This window comes from Astatotilapia calliptera, chromosome 1 (genome assembly GCF_900246225.1).
Source record: "Astatotilapia calliptera chromosome 1, fAstCal1.2, whole genome shotgun sequence".
Classification (NCBI taxonomy): Eukaryota; Metazoa; Chordata; class Actinopteri; order Cichliformes; family Cichlidae; genus Astatotilapia; species Astatotilapia calliptera.
Genome location: NC_039302.1, coordinates 22,810,196 through 22,834,139, shown reverse-complemented (window position 1 = coordinate 22,834,139; position 23,944 = coordinate 22,810,196). Strand labels below are relative to the sequence as shown.

Sequence of the window (23,944 nt, the reverse complement as noted above, 5' to 3'; positions counted from 1 at the left end):
TTGTGTCTCATTAAAAATCATATCGAAAAGTAAAAAGTTCTCTGCAACTTTTACAGAAACTTCTATTGCCTGACTTTGTTCCGCACAAGAATTACATTTAAACCATTTTATCCCGAAGCTGTGTATTATTTAGACTTCCACTAATTGCAGTCTTTCTTGCATTTTGAATCTCTCTGTAATTATTAATGTTCCTCTTCTGTCTTGCCGCAGTCATCGAGTCCGCTCCGTCTTCCCCTCCTCGTGCTCCCGAAACAGACTTCCTCCATTTGTGTGATAAACTGGATTAAATGAACAGAGAAATTGCTTTAGTCCAAGAAAAAAAAAATCCTCTTAAAAATCTGATTAACCTCCAATCCTGCAAACTTCTAACTGAACTATTTAATATCGAGTGAGACATCTACATGAAGTTGATCAATTTAGCAGGATGTTCGGAGCTGGTACATGCTGAGTGAATCTTACCTGACCTCACTCTCTCATGGATAACTTTTCCTTTTAGATGGTTACTCTCGCTCTCTCTCTCTCCCCCTCCATACCCCTTTAAATCCATACACATACACACACAAGCCCCCCACCCCCTGCTGAGGCAGCAAGTGAAGCAAAATAACTCACTCTGCCACACAATCGCTCCTCCACCTCGCTCTAGGCACTGACTGCTTTATTTCATGACTTTTTTCCCCCCTTTCTCTTCTCTGCTCCCTCCTTTTCCTCATTGGTCCCGTCATCGGTCCTGTATTTTTTTTTCTTTTTCCATACCATCGTAACTCTACTAAAACAGGAGCAAGGGACGTTGAATTGCTTGACCTTTCTCATTGTGTGGTCTGTGTCGACTTGGTTCGGCCCCACACATCAGGAATGTGTTTTTTTTATTTTGGACGCCTTTGTTGGGAAGGAATCGAACGTGTTACGTTCACCACAAGCTGTCGCACTGGCACCGGCCCGTGTTAGAGTTGTTCACTTTAGCAGCGACGATGCAAAAAAAAAAAAAACAGAGTTTCTCCTTGCTCAGTAAAAGCTGACACAGCATTAACCAGGCAAAAAGGCTTTCTTTAAGACACAATTTTACTGTACAAAATGTTTTTTATAGTTTTCACAAAATACATTTAGAAAGCTCCATTTTAAATAAAATTAAATTGAAATATTTAAGAGACAGCGTGTAGACGTTTTATCTCAGAAGCAATGCTCAGACGTAAACCCAGTATGTGTCCATGTTCTACGTACACACTGAAATAAAAATGCAAAACTCAAAAGAGCATGACAGATGATGCTAGAAAAACCCTCCCATGGTCTTCAATTATAAATAAGGACTGCGGGTTTGGACTGCAGTCTTACGAACTCGAAGCCAATATAGTTGAACAGAACGTGTTTACAAAATTTTGCAACACAAGACTAATATCTTTTTTTAAAAAAACATTGTGTACTAGATGAAATACAAAGGCTTTGGTCTGTTTTACAATCAACAATGATTAAATCTGATATGTACTTGTAAACAACTGCCAAACACTTAAGTTTAAAACTCTGTCAAGCAATGTTTAATCATAATTATAGGAATTAAATATTTCTAGTTGCACATTTTTTTTTGACCATAGGACACTATAATACAACTATACCTAAGAGACAAATTGTACCTGACCCTAAAGAAAATGTATTTTATGATGCATGGAACATTTATAGAATATTCTGGGGGGGGAGGGGGATAAATGAAATCAACTTTTATTGGTGAAATCTTTCTGGAAGATTTCTAGGGAAGACAAGTACTTTACATTTTGACATAAACAAACTGGATTATATCGAAGATGCAGTCTACCATTTACAGACTACAGGGTTTTTTTGCACCCGTGTTTTCCACATTTAACGTTCTTCGTGGTAATCAAGTGTCAATCCAACCACCAAAGCAAAAGGGTCCGAGTTGGGTTGCGTGTCGCACCTTCTTTGCACACTTGAAGCTGTTCATAGTGATCCGTGTCTAATAAGCCAGCAAATGCAGGCTCACGTCAGAGGAGCCAAGACCACAGCCTCAGTGGGTGGATCGAGTTTGAGTTTCCTCTGCTAAAATATCCATTCGCAAGAAATAAGACCAATAAATAGTTGTTGCTTCTTTTGTGTTTTTTTCTTTGACACAGTAAGAGTCTTCCCTCCAGCTTTTCGTCTTTAATGATATGCAACAGCGTCCAGAGACCATGCAAAGGCTGGTAGAACGTCTTGATATAAGCAGATTAAAAGATAGTCATGGCAGAATCTCTCAGGTTCTCCTCTCTCAAACAAACGCAAGACCAACATGCTTTTCTAGCAGTCCATCTATCAGTACTTGATCTTGGTTTTTCATATTAACATACAAATGGCCATTTACAAACACACCAGAGAACAAAAGGAAACAATGACTGAAGTTGGAAATAGAAAAAAAAAAAAAACAGATAAGAAGTTTTTGTTCCATATAAATTTAACACCGGGCACTTTACAGAGGTCCATTCCGCCCCCCCCCCCCCCCCCCCCCCCATCTTTCCATCGTTGTTCACTCTTCCAAGTCCTCGTTTGAATGTGCCTAGAGCTACATAACAGCACACTGTCCCACTGGAAAAACAAAGCCCAGACGTCCCAAAGGCTCTCCCAGAGTCCCTTTAGCTCTCTTTTTTTTCCCCTCCTCTTCTGTCTGTTGCCTCCTTTCAACCCTCTCTCGCCTTCTTTACTCTCCTGTGCCGTGTATGTGTGAGGAACACTGCCGGAGGGCGATGGTGGAGTGGGTGGTTACAGGGTGAAGTAGCTCTTCTCTCTACTGTAGTCTTGACCAGTACTGAGACATGTCAGGCTCGCTTCCTGGGACTTGGACTGGGACAGACACTCCAGGAGAGATGAGTCCTGTGAAGACAAAGAGAGAAAGATTGATGTCAGATTGGAAACACGTAAGGAAGTTTAAAAAAAAAAAAAAAAGCTGTCTAAATGCTAAAATTAGATGAGCAGGTTTACCATGCACGGTTAGTACGACAGTTAACTAACAGAGCATTGTGCTTTAAATGCTTGCAAATAGGTAGATGAGCATGGGCCTGCAATGAGTCACAAAGCTCTGCACGTGGTGGCTTGGTAAAATGCTTGCAAGCTCGATAAATTGAGGCTTTGGCAATGGCATTTAAACAGAGAGAATACAACAGCAAATGAATCAAATTAATTAGCAATTTAGCACAGAGGAAATGTGGTTATGCATGATTAACTCTTCATGACTATAACCGGTATATATGGCTCTCAGTAACATCCTAATGGGGTGGAACTAAACTATGGGCTGGAGTAGTGGGGTTGACATGATGGCCCAGAGTGGCAAAGAAATGAGCCTCGTTCATGCAACTGCGGAGAGAAAAATGATGTGCGATGTAGAGATATAGATCCTCAGACATTTAAACCAAAGGAAAAGGAAACTTGGGATGACAGATCATGAATCAGACATGACTCTGTAGTATCCCCTGATTACTGGAAAGGTGGCAGATATTTCAAAGAGTGCAGTGTTTGCTTTTTTAACTCCCAAGCAGGCTGCTTTAAAAATAAAAAATTAAAAAAGTGAAATTTTCTGCCTACCTGTTGAGGTGGTACCAGAAGTGGTCATAGATTGGCTGTTCATATGTGCCTGCATATGAGGGGGCGTGTATGTTTCGTAGCTCCGCCCGTTCACAGGCGGACTGGTAGGCAGCATGCAGGAATAAGAGGAGGTCTGGCTGGGCTAAAAATGAGGAGAGAATGTTACATTAGCTTAGCCAACCATAATTTGCAGCTCAGTAGTCTGTAATCTAGTTTGTCTGCTTTTAACACTATCAAATTATTTCACGAATCCTTTAGTTACAGTATGCAGGCCTATGTAATTTTGTACTTTTTTTTGCCACTCTTATAGTCACACCAGTCACTGTAAAAACCCAGCTTTAAATTCATTTTATTTAAGCACTCGTATGTAATGTATGCAGAGTATTTGACTTACTTGCATAGGTAGATTGTTTGCCATGGTGAAGCTGGGCATCGGCGGCAGCGCACTGTAGGTGTTTGTGAGTGCGGTGTCAGGTCTACCCAGCATTGACCCCGAGGTGAAAGACACTGTGGATGAAAATGAAAACTCGCTTGAAACCGCAGAAATCTCACACACACTGAGCTCCGGTGAGAGAAGTCATCTCATTAGCGTTAAGCAGTGCGTGCGGAAGGTGACGCCTTATTTGACAGGCTGATGGGCCCGGACAGATAGCTCTACAGCGAGAGCCTCAGGTGATTGACTTCACGAGCTTCAGCTCTGCCGGTGTACCCTCGTGCCTGATTCGGTAATTGCTCAGATAGTCAGCTGAGAAGTTTTGCTCAATCATCCATCAAAGGGAAGCAACGGCGCTTCTTCATGCGAACTAGAGCGCACAGCCACCGAGGCCTCCTTTGCCCTTTTTATATGAATCCGCAGGTTGTGGCATGATACTGTTTAGTAAATATTCAACCCACTGAGCCTATGGAACCCATCACAGTATTAATGCATTAATTTTTTTTTTTAACAAAGTAGTGTGTGCTTGTGCAGCGTGTGTGAAGTAGGACTGCACTTTTAATAATTTCAGTTGAAAAATTAAATTTAAGTATTATTTTACCTTACTGGGCATATGGTCAAAGTAATATCTCTGATTAGGTTGACCTACCCGGTGTGGTGGGCTGTGGAATGGCCTGGTAGACGCTGGTGCCGAAACTGCTGCTGATGGGAATGTGACTTGAGGAGTTATTGGCCTGCCGGCGCTGATTCCGCAGCTTCTCCTCTCGCCTCCACTTTGCTCTCCTATTTGAGAACCATACCTGCAGATGAAGGATGGGAAAAGCATAATTTTAGCTTCAAGTTTAAAACCTCTTTTAAACGTGCTCATAAAAGTTGCGATCACTCACTTGTATTCTTGCCTCGGGCAGGTCGATTTTCGCTGCTAGTCTTTCTCGCGCGAAAACATCTGGATAATGAGTTCTTTCAAATTCTGCAGTGGGATTAATCACACAGGTATAAGTGTTAGTAAATATAAGATTAGGTCAAGGGCAGTTAATTTTATTCAGAGCTATTAGTGAAACAATTGCGTGTCTTTCGCCCTGGATCCAAAACATTAGGTTTTTAATTAGGCTTCTTATTTAACGCAGTGTAATGAAGAAATGTAGTCCCTCACGCAGTTTGCGTTTTCTTTGAATTTGCTTACAATAACCAAAATGTTTGTATTGTGTTATCGATGAAACATTAGTCTGGGTGTTTAAAACGAATTATACAAATTATCCACTGCATATTTGACCTTTTTCCAGTGCTTCGATTTGCTCCTGTGTGAAGGATGTGCGATTTCTCTGTAGTTTCCTCTTGAGCTGCAGACGCATCTGTGTCTCCTCTGAATCCTCCCCGTTCGAGCTGATGGAGTTTGTGTTTTCTCCTGCACCGTCCTGTTGTTGGCAGCCATCTAAAAAAAGGAGAGAGAAATTAATGGAAATATACATTCACTTAAGCTTAATTGAATAATTAATTATCGGGGCTCGTGTTGTATCAGCCTAGCGCTAATTGTACAGACCTCGGTGGTACATCATTAATTAAAGCACCCATCATGGTTAATTTGTTTCAAAATTGGAGGAATTATTGCAATTTCTTCCTAATGTTTGCCACTTTACAGACGACTGGCTGCGTGAAAAAGGAACAACATCAAACCGGCTTCGTGGTTAAACTGTTGATAAAATATTGTGGGAAAAACAGGCTGGCTAAGGGGAAAGCTCCGCGTACTTATCGTGTCCCAACAATGGCGTGTGTTCTCAAAAGGTTAAGAGAAATGTGACAAGATGTGCTGAGCCTCTTTTCAGAGCCTATGAAATGTATTTAAAACCCAAACTCTCTACACAGCTCCAAAACCCCCTCCCTTTTTCCTCCAGGACAGAGCAGTGCCTCAATGGCCGTTCCCATATGGGCGTTGGTATGGCCATTGAGGTGACCACCAACTTTTGAATAGAAGAAGACGCTTTTCAGAATGATACAATGCCTTCAGGAGTAAGGGAAACCATTAAACTATGGACACAGCCAGGGACGAGCAGTGAGCCCTCGGTGGGTGTAATATATGGGATGGGATGGGATGGGATGGGGGTGGGTGTGTGTGTGTGTGTGGAGGGGAGCTTTTGGAGGAGATGACAAAAGGATCCCCTCTCTCTGGAGGCACACAGGCTATAGTACTTTGGCATTGTGCGCACGAGGATCCCAGTCAACAGAGCTTTGAGTCCAGTGTGTTAACCCTTATCCACTACCATCATTAATCACGTCCCCCGGCCAGCTACACGCCAGTCAGGATTTCTGTCTTCAATTGGAAACAAATGAGTGAGGAGAGAGCATGCAACCCCCTGAACAACCAAAATAAGGCCAATCTATTCACTGCTGCTGTTTGTCCGCGGTGGGCCTGAAGGCCCCTTCACTCGCAGGGCGAGGCTTATCGACTAATGTCTGTCTTGTTGTTGGACATCATTATCACACCAAGAAGTTAATGCGAAATTAAGCAGCGGGTGCGTTGATAGAGGTTTATGTAATATCTCAACGATGGCGCTCTGGGGCCACGAAGTGGCATTTCAGCATTTTCTTTTTCAGAGCAAATTTTATTTGTGTTCTAAAAAACCCAGAGCCGAGCAGCTGGAGCCCTGTACTCCAGGTTGTTGCAAAACTGGGGAAAAGGTGCAAAAAAGGCCGAGTAACTGTTCACCTACGTGGATTATAAGATCAGCCAATTACTTAATGTGTTTCTATGAACTATAGAGCGATAGCACAAAATAAAACACGTGTTTGCCTCATAGAAAAATAAACCAAATTACACATTTCCTCATAGTTCCGCTGCGTGCAAATTCTCCCTGCATCACGCAGGCCTCCAAACACATTTAGTGTGTCTATATGTGTCCGTTTTTGTTCAGTGAAGGAAACCTGATGGGACACATTTCTTGACAATTTCCATTGCTGCATAATAGCCAAAGTATTCTTCTATAGGCCAATAGTTTGTATCCACGCTATTTGTTTCTTCACTCCGGATAATCTATAAAAAGGAGTGAATGTGCAGCTATTATCCATGCGCCAGACCCACTGACGCTAGGATGGGATTTGTTTTCTTTATAAAAGCGCTGGGAAATAAACTCATTCTTTAGTATCACGATGTCTCAGCCAGTGAGGCGGAAAAGCAGCAAAAAAAAGAGATACCGAACCAATTGCGGCACCTTTCAGCTGCTGAGACTGGATCAAAACACTCTTGAGAAACCGCTTAAAACTGAAAGAGAAAGTGAGAGACTAAATCCTATAGACGGGATTTAGAGCCATATAGCCAGCGACTGAGCATGAGAAAGAGATGAAAGACAGCATCGGTGTGGAGTTTTATTCGTTTCTCTTTGGATAGAGTTGTCTTCTTTTGGGGCCCTGTCACTCTCCATGTAGCCATTATATGTGCTTACTCGGCTGTCTGATTGAAAACATATTTTCGTTCCCTTGAAACAACTGTTTTACCCAAATACTTAATCAAACACAACTTTGTTATATTTAGATTTTTATATCATTGTTATTATTATTATATGTTTTATTTCTGGAGATTTTTTTTTAATCTAGGTTGCAAAACAATATATACAACAGATGAAAATGATGATCATTATTATAATTAAATACCTAACATTAAATAGTTACATCTAATAATAATAATAATAATAATAATAATAATTATTATTATTATTATTATTATTATTATTATTATTATTATTTAAATTAGCCGTTATAGCTTCATCATTAAATGAATTATTTTAGCCATGAATATGATCTTTCCCGCTTTACTGCTCGTTGACAGCCCCACGTGACCAGTTGCCGTCACACAAATGCTAATTTGTTTTTGTTTTTTTAGTTAATTTATTAAATCTTGTCGGACTTAATTCCAACCCTTGCATTTCCGCTTTACATGTGCAAATAAACCGTGATCGCAAACTCCTGCCTGCAAAGTTGTAGTTTCTTATAAGAAAAGCTGCTCTGTATTTGGCCTGCAGTGGGCCGTCAGGAAACCCTCTGAAGTGGAACATTTCCACAGCAGCCTCACCATCTCCACACTCCTGCATGTTGCCATAATGAGAGACAAAGCCCTCTCTAATGAGCAATTACACGTAGTGAGGACTGTTCCCATAACTAATCATTGCGTGTGAAGGAAAAGCATTCCTTTGTGCTAACATCGCCGCACACAGCTCTCCCCCGGCTCCCTGCCTCCCCATCGGGGAGGAAAATGCAGGCTGTTGGATGGACACCTCTGCTGAAAGGACAAGCTTCTGTCACGCACATCCATGTCTGGGACAGTGGAGACATTCAGAATGCATGCATGGCCTATGGCTTCCTCTGATCGACTAGTTTTACATTTTCAGTCTTGTTCAGAGCATCAAAAGCATGACCATACAATACCTTCCTGCAAACAGCCACGGGTCGGAATCACCGGAAGAGTAGGCCGTAAACCTATTCATATTCATACATGGCAACTTGTGGTGACCTCACTAAGTTCACTTTAAACCTAATGCATTGAATTCAAATCAGATGCTTTTGTGGGTGACCATAAATGTTACTGCGTGTCAGCACACCACCCGGATGTATACTTCTTTTTTGGTAGAGAACCTCACAACTGTGCGTGCGTCAAGGTGTCTTTATTGCTACTGCATGACAATGAGGCTCACCTTGGTTGGGCTGCCCTGGCACTGATGTTCCGGGGTACCAGCCGGGCCGGGTCCCCCAAGTTCCTGTCTGACCGTTGAGCATTCTCAGCTTGTCATACATGCCATCTGCGCCCATCTGTTGCTTTTCACTAGCCAGGTTGCGGAGGACTCTGTTTATTGATGACACCTGAATGACAAATTACATATGATAAAAGTCTGGATTAGGATTGGATGGAGCGCAGCATCGGCACGTCTCTGCTCGTGCGGGCAAAACACGTGTTCTTACACGCATAACGCGAGCATTATAATCATAATAAATATGTACAGGAAGATGTTTCTGGCAAAGCGCACAAATGAACAACGAGCCCCATCAAAACCGAGCGTATGTTTGGCTGATCACATACGCAGTAATGTGTGCCCCACGCTTTGAATCGCAGTGCACTTAATAAGACTGAATGGTTGGATGCCCTTCTCCTTTTCCTCCAGTGCATGAGAAAAAAGTCATTTCATGTGGCAAATTAAATCATGCACACAACTTACAGTCAATACACTTACACTGGGTATATTGTCGTTGGTGCAGATCCCCTCCGACAGAAGTCTGTCACGGATCTCCCACGCAAAGATAGACGGACACTCCCGCTTGTACTGCGCGATTTTCGCGACCACCTCTGGAGTGGCGACCCTGGGCTTGCTGCCGCCTATTGCTCTCGGTCTTATGGAGCCTGTTTCATAATATCTACCAAGGATCTTGCTCACACAGCCGTTGGATACCTGGACGGGAAACAAAAGACACAATTCACATACATTATTTACGACTATGAACGGAATTGCTAAGATGGCTCAAATAATTATCACCTTTTCACTGTCCAGCACTTGGACTTCATCATGGGTCTATAAATACAGAAAATATGCCTTGAATGATATATTAGGCATTTATTCTTTACAACAGCAGGCAGATTACTTTTCCGTTTGTTGTCCTTAAAACATTCCTTTAATTGCAAAGTAATAAGTGGTTTTACTGGCTTAAAGCGGTCGTGAACTGCTACTGGAAACCTGGCTTTAATTGAAAATTCAAATCGGTTTGTTTTCAATATTTTTGCTTTTGGATATTATTATTAATTTCCTTGTATTCACTGAGACCAACGTCTCTATGAAGGCGTTTTCTGTTCATAAAAAGGAGTGGGATTGTCACCTGGAGTATCCTGGAGATGTCGCAAGGTCGAGCACCACTGTGAGCAAGTTCAACTATTTTCTGCCTGGTGGAATCCGGCAGCGGTCTGCCATTAACAAACACACCACCAAGCTGGTTTACGCCACTGTGACCTACATGGAGACAAAAGCACCGGAGTCATCAAATCATGTCGCAGCTCCTCTTGAAATATATGATAAAGCTAACGGCTTCCAAGTAATGGTGAGCAGAATGATTTAAGCGTTCAGAATAATCGAGTTATAGATGCAATGTGATATGATGCAGAGCACACAGCAATAGAGAAGTTTCACAATAAACTCTCACACGATTTTATAAAAATATCTTAAACCGGAGTGCACTCCAGAAATCTTTTTTTAAGCTGTTGTGAGGTTCGGCGCATCATCAGCTATTTAGTAACACATGCAAAAACATTGATCAAACCACAGCAGCACGACATACACCGAATAAAAAAAATATAGAATTTTTTCCTCATAGTAATTTTACAGCTCAGTCGATGATCTGGTCAGAAAAAACTCATCCAATCCTGTAGCAAACCGGCAAACTTGGGCTTTAAAACACCCGCACCGTTATCCACTCCCATCACCAAGACCTGCACCTCTCTCACAAACAGTGCTTTAAAACAATAACCAGCCACACCGACGATCCCATAAACACTCCACTACAATAATGTGTTAAATTAGCATCAATTCAAAAGTATCTTGTAGGAAAAACGATATTAAATCGCTAAAATCCTTCCCATGACAATCCTTTATAATAAAAAAAAACATGCCATAATTACGCATCAAAAAGACAAGGAAACAATAAGATTTTAGCTTTAAAATATGAGGTTTTATTTTTGCTTATTGTCTAAAAAATTTAGTGATATTTAGAAATTATCCTTAAATTATTGTATGGAATCGCTCTAAAGCACAGAAAAAGCCCGCAAACCTGAAGCCAAAAGGGAGAGCTGACTCCCCGGAGTGCCTGAGCTGCTCTCTGTTTCTCCGCTCCCTTCCCCTGCGCTGCCGCCCGGTACATTGACTCCGGGAGCAGAGGCTCCTTAGCAATAAATAAGCTCCAAATATAGAAGAGGGGGAAAATATGATGAGCCTGCCTGACATTTGTCTTTAAAATAAAGCTAGCTGCACGTCAAGTTTGAGCTTAATTTCTGGAAATAGGCGGAAGTCGCCTCGGATCATGCATGGGAGGCTAATTGAAAAGATCAGTTGGAGCACTTGTGGCAGGCATGTCACTTTATGACACCGCTCTGCTTTTGAAAATCGCATCGTCACGACAAATAGTAGCATGATAAAACGACCCTTTCTGTCTGCATTTGGATATCACTCAGACAAAATTGGACGCTACTCGTTTACCCTCCGAGGGAGACTTCGTTTTTAAGGTGGCCAGGGGCTACGCGCGGTCACACAAACGAGGGCGCGCCTGGATTCTTAACATATTAAAAGTGACATGCAGTTTTTCCCCCCCTTGTTTGTATTTGACAACAAATGCTCACAGCCACCGCAGTCCTGTTGTGTGGAATCGGTTGGCGTCTTCTTGCTGAAATGTGCCATAGGAGTTGGCTTTAAATGCGGACTTTATTTTATATAGATGACACAAAAGAAAGAAAGAAAATTAAAAATAGGGGGATCGGGCCTGTTTATAGCTACTTGAGTGAGAATAAACCTGTTTAACTGAGCAACATATCCCTTTTGGCCGCTATGTGTTATAATCTTCCTGCGTGGATCTGATTGATAGTAAATCCATTATCATCCCCTCCTGCTCTTTGGTAATTCCAGGATTAAGTGGAATTAATAGACTTCTTACGCTGAAATTGGCCTACCCACATTAAGCAGCCCTGCTCTGCGGGTTCTCCAGGGTTGCTCCGTCACCTCTGGTTTATAACCATCATATAAATCCTCCGGATCGATAAAACCCGTCAGATAACGACATCACATAAAAATCAAACTCTCCTAAGGTTAAGTCTTAATCATGGCACAATTCCCTCAAGTGCCCGGAGTCGATCTCGCCCGCTGGCGCTGATTATGCGCCTTGTATTCTATTGCAAGTCGACTAATAGGAAAACATATGGTGTCAATTTGGACGCTCCCCACTATATACACCCAGGAGTTATTAGCACAAAAGCCAGCGAGGCCGTCGCGACCTTTAGACAACCCAAAGGGCCGGGCCCAATGATATCTCCTCGGCAATTCGCACCAGACATCACACGCCAAGCCAGGGGAGCATCCTATTAACATCAATCCAGTGGGTATTGTACACAGGTTTGTTAAGGCTCTGTCATCTCTATAACTGACAACTGATAAGATTAAAAGAAAGAAATCACATTGCTGTGCCATTTAACGTAAGAAAAAAAATCTAGTAGGAGAAAAACAAAAGTAAGCCACTCGTGTTTTTGGGGTTTTTTTTCCCCGCAGCGCTTTCTTATGAATCACAGCTCTCTACACATAAAACAGTCCACCTCTCACGTGGTCCAACATTGGATTCAAACATACTTGGACTAATGCGCACAGGTTACAGCACAGACACGTCATCAAGGTATATGGAGAATAATATAATAAAATTATTCCACACACCTTCATCACAGATGTCATACACCTCTTGTCCAGCAGCAAGAGAGAAAATGTTTCATGTTTATCCTTTTTGGTTTCAACACACACCAGGAACAAGACAAATCATTCATCTGCAAGAGGCCACTTTAAACACATGAGGCCTATAAGCAACTTCATCTACCATGTTTTGGGTTGGGTTTTTTTTTTTTTGATTGGCACCCACGACAATATGGTTGTTAATATTTATCTTCCTCTCTGAGTTCAGCCTGCACCTAACAGTGAGGCCTGCGGTTATAATATGAGCATTTTCTTTCTAGTTCATGCTGTCTGTCCGTGAAGAATATGGACTAATCTACATAAGATATTATTGCTATTCCCTCATGTTTCATGCAGGACTCTTCTCTACGCAGCTAATCTTGTATGCAGCCTGGCAGCCAGCTCTAACGCTAATGCAGACGGCTGTGCAATTATTTAATACCAACTCAAGCAGAAACAAAAATCTCCCTCTCAACCCAGCACCCCCCTCTAATCCCCCCTTCTCTCTCTCTCTCTCTCTCTCCCTGGAGAAGGAAGGACGACGTGTGATTAACTTGTTCAATAATAACTTGCCTACCTATCATTTGGGAGGGAGATAATAATAAAATAACAGCAATGAAAGCGCCATCAAATAACTTAAAAATATTATCATCCCTGCTCTTAAAAAATCCTGAAAATGTATGGCTGCACATGCATCTGCCCTCTTTAAAAAAAAAATCAAATTTAAAAAAATAGTGTTTCTGAAATGTATGTTAACAAGCAGTGCAATAAATAAATATAAAAGATAAAATTATAAATAGAAAAATGTCAGTGGGTGTTGCTTCCATGCAACCACATTGCGGCTGTAATCAAAAGTTTCAAAATAAAATATATAGAAAACAACTTACTGTTCTGCATCATTGAAGCTACGCCAGACTCCCACGTGGCTTGGTTGTGGTATTCTAAGCGTCACAAGGAAATAACAAAAGTGGTTAGCAGCAAATCAGAAAACTGGTGTACAGATCTGTTTTACTATTATTATTATTGTTTTAAGGTGTCAAATAATTTGCAACATTTCTTTGAACAACAAAAAAAAAGTTTCTCATGTCGTCCGATTTAAATTTTATTTTTTTTAAATTGCGGATCTGGTTCTTAAACATTTACTGATCCATAATTATGATTTTGTTTTGTTTTTTAAATAAAAACATCCTGAGTGTATGTATGTATTTTAATTAAACTTGCCTGGAAACAGAGTTGACTGTCCACGCTATAACAATTTAGTCAATCATCTGCCGTTTTCACTACTTAATGTCTCCCTATAGGACAAAGCAAAACAACACATTAGCACAGCCACAGCTACACTGATGTACTTACTGTATTTTCAGATTTATTTTTTTTTTTTGCCCTACTTTTACAGATAACCTAAATTTTGGTGCCAAACAAATCAATTAAAATCGACGCGGGACAACATTCATCTTCGTTATTTTCACGTCTCTGTTAGGCCTGTTTCCGAAAGCACCTGTCACAATAAATCTCAGCTAACAGCCTAGCCATGATGTGATATTGGGCCTGTAACTCCTTTACAGCATTGTCTCTTTAAAAAAATAGTCCTGGTGTGCCCCCCCCCCCCCCCCCCCCCACCCCCACCCCCCATTTTTTTTCTTGTTAGTTCTTATAAAGAAATCAGCTCCTCATCGTCCCAGCAAGAGGCTTTAGTGTAGTTTTTAAAACTTGATAGCCTTCCTCTTGCGGAGTCTGTCGTGGAAACTGTACAGTGACACACGCTGTCTACCTCGCCTCACTGATCCGCAAAAGTCCACACCAGGAGGGGGTACAAAGCTGGTGTACAAAGCCTGCTGGACTCCCAACAATGCACCCCCTTTTCTGCCTCCGTATACCTCAAACCCGGGGCGAAAACTCGGCCTCCACGACTAGAAACACGCAGCTTCCCCTCTAAACACACCAACAAGTTCAGATTAATACAAAGAGCCGGAGGCATGCATCCACCCCCTCCGGGACCATTCACACATACACACAAACACATGCACTCTCTCTTTTTCACACACGCAGACACACACACACACACACACACACACACACACACACACACACACACACACACACACACACACACACACACGACCGTGACCCCTGCGCCGCTAGTGCGTGAATGTGGGGTTTTGTTTGCCCTGCTTTTATAGAACAAGATTTTTTTTTTTTTTTTGGAAAAGTAATTTCTTGTTATAAATATTTGGTGGTTATTTTGTGCTGCTGGTGCGGGTTGTAAAGCGGTTTTAAAGACACAACAGCGCAGTAGGGCGCTCAATTGGAAAAGACAAATGCATTAAAGAAGCTTCTGAATGGGGGAACAGATAAAAAGGGGGCCACGGAGGGAGAAGTCTGAAGTTTTCATTTTCTCTCTCCGTGCAAAGTTGTGTTGTGTGCAGAGTAAAATGGCCTGTAATGTCGACGTCTAACAGATTGTGTTTAGTCTCGGGCTAGTCGGTGAGATGCACGTAGGGACGCCGTTACGTTCAGATTGTGTAGCTTTCTTTCATGTTGTAACAAATAGCCTGCTCGGTCATTAATCAAATTCAGATTCCTTCACACTGGCCCGCATAGGCCGAGTTACCCACTGATCTTAAAGACACGGGAAACTTGTAAATAATACTACATATTTTTATTAGCCGCGACTTAATGTCACGGCGGTTTTAGCAGGTGTGAATATCTCTGTATGTGTGCGTGAAATAATAATAATAACAATAAAAATAAAAAGAGACCGGCTTCAGCCTGCAAATACACTGCTGCCAGTAGCTTATAGCCCTGTAAGGTCCAAGTGGTTAATCATTTATTTAAGGTCGAAAGCTCAAACGTTGTTGTTCCTGAGGTTAACTGCGATCTAATCTGCATTTCTTTCCCTTTAGTAATCCGCAACAACAATGTGTTAATTCAACATGCTTATTCTGACCGCTGGATCCTGCGCTCACAACATTCATACAAGGAAGGAGAACATGTAGGCCTGAACTACAGTGGCCCTGCTGTTGGCTAACAGACAAAATATGCACATGAAGGCGAATTAAATTTTTTTTTAAAAAGTCACATGTCACAGAAAGCATTTATTGCATTAGAGCTTAATCTGATTTAAGAGTAAAGGAGTAAGTTAACATAGAAAGCTACAGTGATTTATTCTTTCATTGCAGTTTTATTTTAATTATTTTATGTATTTTTTTCTTTAAAAATTATATTTAAAATTACAATAGAGGCTTTGCACTAAAATATAGGTTTTGCTTATTTACGTGGATTAAAAAAATAGTTTCAAAGCATCAACAATTTGTGCTTGTTTCTCGGTTTGTCTTTTATTAATTTTAAATTTTTTTGAGACATTTACTTTTAAATTTGAGGCCAGCCAAGGACTCTTTATCTGAGTATTTTAAAATACTCCACAGCTTGACTGCTAAAATGTAAAAGCAGTTCAGTCGCTGTCATTAAAGCGGAGAAGATTAGAGACAAGGAGTAAAGTTGTGTTATCCCCGGCACACAAACAAACACGCTGAACACGGGCCTCCTCAGCAAGTGCTTCATGAAGGCTTTTTTTTTTTAAGAAGGCGCTTGGGTGACTCGCCTGCATGAATCAATCTGACACCTTTCCTCAACGGGTCATTGCGCCCCATTCTCCACGATGATCACTGTCCTGGCCCAACGTGACTTTTTACTCTTTGCTGTCATAAATAAGCAGCAAGCTATCCGTGGGCTTAAACCCAACAACCAAAAATCGAGCAGATAAAACCGACAGAGACGCTAAAAGGCTGTTCGCACTTTTGAGGGAGTCCAGGCTGCACAGTCCAAACGATAAAACACTCTCTACCTCACACTGACCCTCCACTTACAGCCGCGAATAAACCCGATATAATAATAATAATAATAATAATAATAATAATAATAATTTAGGCTATCACAAATAATAATGCATAATTTAACAGCAACAAGACAAACTTTTAGTCAGGATCTCACCTTTTTGGGGCATCCTGCGTCGTTATCAAAGTCCTGGGTAAACTATGGGCTGCAGCCTAGTTGTCCACACCAAAGAAAGAGAGAAGGGGGAGAAAAAAGCGGCGACCAGGATCGCTCTCTCCCGGGAAGTTTCGAAGAGAAAAAAAATTTAGTTTCCAGTGGTCTTCGGCGGAGACAAAGGGGATATCCCTGCGAAGGAGACAGAGATTGACAGTGAACTCAGATGTCAGGACGCACGGAGTTTGGCGAGGATGCGCGCTGGCGTGTGAGAGAGCGAATGAGAGAGTCGGGAAGAGAGAGATGGGGAAGAGAGAGAGAGAGAGAGAGCGGAAGGAGGGGAAGAGGGAGGGAGAGTGAGTGAGTGAGTGGTGGTAGGAGGAGGTGGGGGTAAGAGAATGAACACACCTATGCTGATTGGTGATGGAACAAGTGTATTAATGTATGTGTTCCTGGTCTGCTGTGTGCGCCTCGCCTCGCCTCCCTCCGCCGCTCTTCACTGGCCCATTAGCGCGACCCGACCTCTGTCATCATCCCCCATATAAACACTTCCCCCTGCACCACAGCCAAAGCGGGAAACGGGGCCGAGCCAAAGCGAAAGAGAGAGAGAGAGAGCGAGAAAGCGGGGAAGAGAGAGAGAGAGAAAGAGAGAGTCGCGTCTTCCCAACCCACTAATCAGCCCACGCATGCAAATACTCTGCGCTCACTTGCTGAATATTGCCCTATTGCAAAGGAAGTGCCTCGGAAATGCCCATTGGACGGAAGGCTCTAGTCTTCCAGGCTGAATTGGGTCCGCACAGGGAATCTCAGGCATGCTCAGCGCCAACCTGAGGCTAGCTGGAGCCGCAAGGGGGGTGGGCGGTGGGTGGTGGTGTGTGTGTCTGTTGTAGTGGGGGGGACGGAAACTAGCAGTGGAGCAGCGCACACTTGGAATGCTGGAGCTCGTAACACCAAATTAAAATTACAAAGAGCTGCAGCGTGCCTTTTATGAAGCAGCCGATGCACTACAGATGCGATTAACGTTATAGAGACGCACATCCGCGCTGCGTAAAACTTTCAGCGCCCTTTTTTCCCTTCTGGACTGAATGTAGCGCGATGTTGCACCTGCGCAAGTGCCGCAATTGGGAGTCATCTTTGAAGGTTTAAAAACTTTTACTTTGAAAAACCACCACTTTTAAACTCTTATACCACAGCGATTGAGCTCCAAAGTAAATCATCTAATCACCCCCACCAAAAAAAGAAAAAGAAAGTTGTTTTACTTTGAAAATCATTTTGCACTTGTCCGGCCTTCACTCACACTCAAAGCAACCAAAAATGTCCACCACGTGCTTTTGTTGATTCTTTTGAGTATCACCCTGCCCACCCCACCCCACCACCCCCATCGTGTCAACAAGAGCACCGTACATAAAGAGTCCGGCCTTTAGGCAGGCTCGGGTGCTTTTTATGGACACATTTGCGAGGCACGGCAACGTCACTCCTGCGACCTGACAGCAAATAGCACGCGTAAATAAAGTAAAAGCAAATGAGTGCGTAGCCATGGCCACACGCTCCCAAACTGAGCCGGCTGAATGACCGACTATTAGCGCACACCTCAGCGCACCCAAAATCAACCCCCTCTGCGCCCGTGTTTGAGCGTACACTCCCAGCTTTGGCCAGCACCAGTCTCGGCACTGAGGAGCCCCGTTGCTTATTCCAAAAAGGAAAACCGAGGAGAAGAGAATGAGGTTTGTGTGGATGCTGAAGCCAAAGTGGAGAAGCAGAAAAGGGGGTGCGTGAAAGGGCAAAGAGGGAGAGAGTGAGCGAGAGAGACGGGAGAGGGACAGACATGAGCAGGGGGAGGGGGAGAGAAATGCGTTTTCTTTTCCCTTTTCTTCTTCTTCTTATTGGGATGGGAGGCCGTGAAATGAAGTCGTGGAGGCCTACACTTGACTTTCTTTGACATGTGAAAAAGTAGGAGAAGTCCGAGCTCATCAATAAAACACTTCGGAGGTGAAAGAGGGCTCCCTAACAACCATCGCATTCCTGACTACGGGTTCAATGAGTAGACAAACGACGCTGCCAGAGAGAGGGTGAGAGAGAGAGCGAGAGAGAGAAGAGAGAGAGAGAGAAGGGACAGGGGGGAGGGGGAGAGGGACTGCCCGGCTTGAATGGGGCCCTCAGTGGGCCGGCGAGATAATGAGCTGAGAGGACCGGCTCAAACTGTCACTGAGGGTCCCGCGGTGAGGAACAACACTTTGGCCAATACTCCTTCATCAAACAACCCGTAAACTAAACGAGCACATTCATCTGTTTCTCCTTCCTGCATTGTTTCTACTCACTTAGACTGGTGGCTCAGCCTATAGGCCTACCGTGAATGGCCGCAGCTTATATCAGTTAAGAGAGGAGGGGGGGTCCCAAGCATTTTTACGTCAAGAACCCCTCCATTAGAATGCATCAGACCACAAACACCCCCTCACACACAACCCAACCCTGTCGCCCCTCCTGACAGGGGTTTGTGCAGTGAGAGACCTCGTGTTGGTTATAATTTACTGTAAAAAAATACATCAAGGACACGGCGAAGTTGGAACTTTCAATTAGCAGTTATTATGAAACATCAATGCAATTCAAGTTCACAGGTTTATGGATTATGTTGTGGCTAATTTGAGAAAAGATATTTGAAAGGAATTAAACTAAAAGTCGACGTGTAATACAAAAAAAATCTATGGTGGGTTGTTGACTCTTTGACGCAAGAATACTCGCAAGGTGAAACTTTCTGCGCTAAAGTTTGCGTCCTCGTGGACGCCTCGGTCAGCCGCGCGTGCACGGGATGTGTGCCACTTTTAGCAGCTGCTGGTTTCTAGTAATAAGACAGGGAAGTTGTCAAAAGTAGAATGTCATCTTCTCATAATCAGTGTAACAGTACTGAGCGAGAAAACACATTCAACATCTTGCCTAAATGTTAAATTCTTTCTGGTGAGACGCTTGAATAAGTGTATTTGTGAGGCACCTTTGTAGTGCAAATGTTATTGCTACTCACTTGTCACAGATTGCAGCTGTCAAAAATTCACACCACTAACCTGCCTTCATAGAAAGACGGATTCCCCGATGAGTGTGTCAAGTAGTTTTCTTTGGAAACAATACCTCCAGCATGTTATTGATTTCTTTGGTTAAGCTGTAAATCCGCTCCAAGAGCTAATTCGTTGTCTCCATTCTCAAGATATTTCTTTTTGGTTTTTCATCTATTTATTATTTTTTTATTTTTTTATTCAGAAACCTAAGTGATATGCCAAGTCGGTCAACGGCACCTCTCTATGAATATATACATTTCTTATGTGTACATTTATCTTTTTATAAGGTAGATTGCATTGCTGTAAAAGTCTTTAAGGGTGATGTTGGGAAAGCAATTAGCCCAATTCGGATTAGCAGCAACTAATGTCACAGGCCTTGAAAGGAAAGCCTAATCTCGTCGCTATTTTCCCCTGAGGCAGTGTGGTATTCGTACCCCTGCAGAAACTTTTAAATACAATAAAAGAAAGAAAAGAAAAAGAGAGAGCTAGCTGAAAAAACAAAACCTTGTTTTGGTGAAGGAAAGATAGAGTATTTTAACTCATTTTCACTTCACAACTTGACACTATATTTGGACACGACCCCCACACCTAAAAGCCTGCTTTGATTTATTATTTATTTAAAATTGACAACTGTGTGATGACCTCCACTGGAGGTCACAGTTTACTCACCTTAGGAAAAAAAATTATATATACATGTACATATGTATATGTGTGTGTGTATATATATATATATATATGAGCTTTCTATTATAAATATTGTTGCAGCATTGATTCGAGTTAGTAATCGCTTGGAAAACACGGTGATTCACTCAGACAATAAAAAGCCTGGTGTGGTGTGCATCTTCATTTTCTGTATTTAAATTGTATCTAATATAGGAGGGGAATTTTTTTTTCTTAGACAATTAAATACATATTAAGTGGTGTACACATACAAGCCCCAGAACTGTATTACACCTACTTTCACTGGTGAGCAAATAATTATATAAATATGAGTTTTCTATATACAATAAATTTGTTATTTATTATAAATAAATATAAATGAAATATTTATGAATATAACAAATGTACTTTAATTTACCTTTTATTATAAACGTTCTACTATTCTTTTTAAAATAATCTTATTATTATAGAAATTCTCAATTAAATGATTATCATTTGTGTTTTTAAGCAGTATTGTAAATGTTGATAATAATAATAATAATAATAATAATAATTATTATTATTATTATTATTATTGTTGTTGTTGTTGTTGTTATTGTTGTTGTCACCGATGTATAAAATTTCGACTTTTACGTGTAGCTGCATTCTTGCAAAGCTCTGAGCTGTCATTCATCAGACAGAGCCGACCGGTCACATTTCTCCTCATGAGCACGTCGCCGGTTTATTTGCATAAATCATCCGCGCGTTTACGATTGTATTATTCTGTTTTCATGAGCCATAATCAAAGAGTCACTTGCTTGTTCGACTTCTGCGCCGATATTTATCCATCTGCTGTTTTGAAAGCGTGGTGGCGCACGTGGAGAGCGTACCGCAACAGAAGCTCCATTAGTGGCAACTCATTTTTCATCAGAGTGAGTAAACATAAAGAAACGCAACTCCATCACGGAGTGGGCAGCCGCATGTAGCTTCCTAAGGTGGCCCCCGTCTTGCTCTGTCGGGATGCCAAACACGCTCAAACCCTGCTCTTTATTATTTTTTTAAGCATGTTGTTACAGTTAACGTCCTCGTGGCTCATCTAATGGCTTCATTTTCTAGTCACATTCACCTCCACAGTGTGGAGTGCTTTGTACATCGTTTAAGGTAAATTTTGTTTTTATTTAGTTTATCCTGTGTAGTTTAACCCCACCTAACAATTTGTAAAGTTTGTGGGGACACAGTGAAGACTACGGCGTGTTCTTGTGTAGTTCCCAGAATGTGTACAGTCCACAAAAGGCTAAAGCCCTCAGCAAAAGGCTGAGGGCTGTGATAAACACCGGGGCTAATGGTGTCACAGCGCTGATCGGCCAGTGTGACAGGAAGACACGCTGCAGCCAAACATACAAGAACCTTGACCCGAGGCTTCCAAAGACTTCCAGATACTGTGTGGAAATGAGTACATGTGTGAGGGGTGTAAATAATAATGCAACTGAAAGCTCGTAATTAGACGAGGGGGTGTGTGAAGAAATTAAATGGTAATAACCTCAAACATAAACAGCAGGTCCGGGCCCTCCGAACAAAATCAATCTGAAAACCACCAAGGCGCGCGTGTCACTTCACTTCGTTGTTTTTGAAGATTTGAAGCACGTGCTTGCAATTTGCTTTCACAACTTTTTTTTTAAAGTGTTATAGTTCTTTAACAGTACCTCTGACTTTAAACGTTAACTCACAGCATTTCAACCAAAATATCGCGCTGTTTCTCCAAAATGTCACAGACGTGTCATGTTGATGAAAAAGCCCACAGAATCAAATCTTCCGGTGATGGACATCGACGTTTCCATTGCGCTTATAGATCGTGCATAGATGAATGGATCTCACTGTACACATTCCTGATGTATAGGCTGAATTCCCCTCCAGGCGTAACTCGCACAATAATAGCCGCTTTTTAAAAGAAATGACGAGCGCTTAATTCCTGTGTGAAGATCGCTAATTACACGTTGTGTGCGCGTGTGCGATAGATGACAAAAAAACAAACAAAAAACAAAAACGAACTGGGCTTATTGTTTTCCACTTTGTTTTGGTGTTTTCCTACTCTGTAATACACAAAGCAACGTGCAAACACTTAACCAATAATTTTCCCAACTTTCCCAGTGCGCCCGAATTGAAATCAGTCTGCATGCTTTTAACTGCGTTTTTTTTCAGGATTTAATAAAATGAAATAAAATACAAAAATACAGAAAGGATACCCTGTAAATATTCTCAGAGGTTTATCGTGTAAGTTACAGTAGATTTAAATTTTAAAAAGAGACTATTTAAAAGTAGGCTATAGTCCAGCCAAACTCACCGGAAGAAAGGCAGCAGAGGCGTCTGACCGATATCCTGTGCATATAAACTCGCTTCTTCCCTCCCCGGATCTCTCCTCCGTGTCACAGAAACAGAAACTTATAGGTCCCGATGAAAATCTATCTACCTTTGAATCCGTCGTGAAGTTGAAATGTCAGTGAGAGGGGGGAAAAATCTGCGACTCTTACCAGCAACTTTCCCTTCAGCATCAGCCTCAAGTTGGCGGTGATTGGCTGGAGCGACGACTCGACGTCACGCCTTGGACAGGACGCTGAGCGCAGAATGGGGAAGTGCGCAAGGTAACCAACATGTGGAGCACACCGGCCTGTTTACTTTCCCGGTGTGTCGGCTGTGTGCAGGGGCGGACAGCTAACAATTCACTCTGCGGGCTCGCTCCCCGATTGATAATTGATTTGATTTTTATTTACATCATCACCTTAGTGAATGTTATCCACTTTATCTTCAATCCAAAGTTTGATTTCTATCTTTCTGTTCGTGTTTTATTTATTCATGGAACTTAGCCGAAAACTTGCTCGAGAGCACTTCAGCAAGAAGCGTGCCGTATGGTTTAAAAGGTTTGAGCTGTTTGCGCTCAAAATCACCCGATCGAAGCACTGTATGATTATTATTATTATTATTATTATTATTATTATTATTATTATTATTATTAATAATAATAATAATAATAATAATAATAATTTTTTTTATGACTCGGATGTGTTCCCGTTGATTTTAAGAATAAAGAGGATTGGCTGAGATTGAGCGAGCATCCGGTTTTACACTGAAACTGTGAAGAGTCTTGGCGCTATTTACATATTTGTTCCAGCTTTCGAATGTACAGGCTATAAGTAACAAAAATGCATCTTCCTAACAACAAGTTTTGAAATTCCCCATTAACAGTTACTGCTTGTAACAGTTGCTGGTGTTAGGTCATAGATAGGTCATATGAATATTAATAGATTAGCAAGTACACTGTTGTGTTCTTAAATCTGAGCATGCTCAGAGCGCAACAGGTGTGGGGGGAACGGATGCAGGAAAGTCCCGCTCGGGGTCTATAGATGCCCCCTGGCTGCTCCCTATGACGTACTCCGGCTGTAAGAGTCATTACATTACTTATATTTGTAGACAATCCCAGTGTTTTAGTCTGCGCTAAAACCTTTTTATTTCTACAGCCCTATAAAGTTGTCACTGTGACTCATAATGGGGGCTTTAGTTTCCCTTTTACTAAGACAGGCTAAAAGCCTCAAATCCTATTTCACAACCTCTGATGTTTGTGTCAATTTGAACAAGACTGAGTAAATGGGCAACCGCGCCACCGCTTGTCTCTCAGGAAGAGACCGGGGCAGCGCAGGTACGGGCCAGTCAGGACTGGCTGTGTTTGGGCCATTATTTAGAGGAACAGCCATTAAGAGGCCTTGATACTGTGCAACGCAGCAGGGTGCTCGACATCCGCGCTGGAAACCGCACGGCTTGGTCCCTGCTTA

At 42.0% G+C, this 23,944-nt stretch overlaps 1 protein-coding gene across 7 annotated transcripts; it reads right to left on the bottom strand.

Annotated features, from left to right (window-relative positions):
* Window positions 1-1,694: 1,694 nt before the first annotated feature.
* pax6b (paired box 6b) lies at window positions 1,695-22,633 on the bottom strand. 7 transcript variants are annotated; one of them, XM_026170221.1, is made up of 14 exons: window positions 22,462-22,633; window positions 16,438-16,626; window positions 13,335-13,388; window positions 12,436-12,459; window positions 9,848-9,978; window positions 9,511-9,546; window positions 9,211-9,426; window positions 8,677-8,842; window positions 5,268-5,426; window positions 4,882-4,964; window positions 4,644-4,794; window positions 3,956-4,068; window positions 3,562-3,703; window positions 1,695-2,853 (listed from the first exon to the last, which is right to left on the bottom strand). In XM_026170221.1, the coding sequence occupies exons 2-14, from the start codon at window positions 16,448-16,450 to the stop codon at window positions 2,768-2,770; spliced, it is 1,374 nt and encodes a 457-aa protein (XP_026026006.1). In that variant the 5' UTR covers window positions 16,451-16,626; window positions 22,462-22,633; the 3' UTR covers window positions 1,695-2,767. The 7 variants fall into 7 exon arrangements, with proteins under 7 accessions (XP_026026006.1, XP_026026014.1, XP_026026039.1 ...); XM_026170229.1 differs by lacking the exon at window positions 22,462-22,633 and adding an exon at window positions 16,843-16,991; XM_026170254.1 differs by lacking the exon at window positions 22,462-22,633 and adding an exon at window positions 13,669-13,742 and having other exon boundaries at window positions 16,438-16,746.
* Window positions 22,634-23,944: the final 1,311 nt, after the last annotated feature.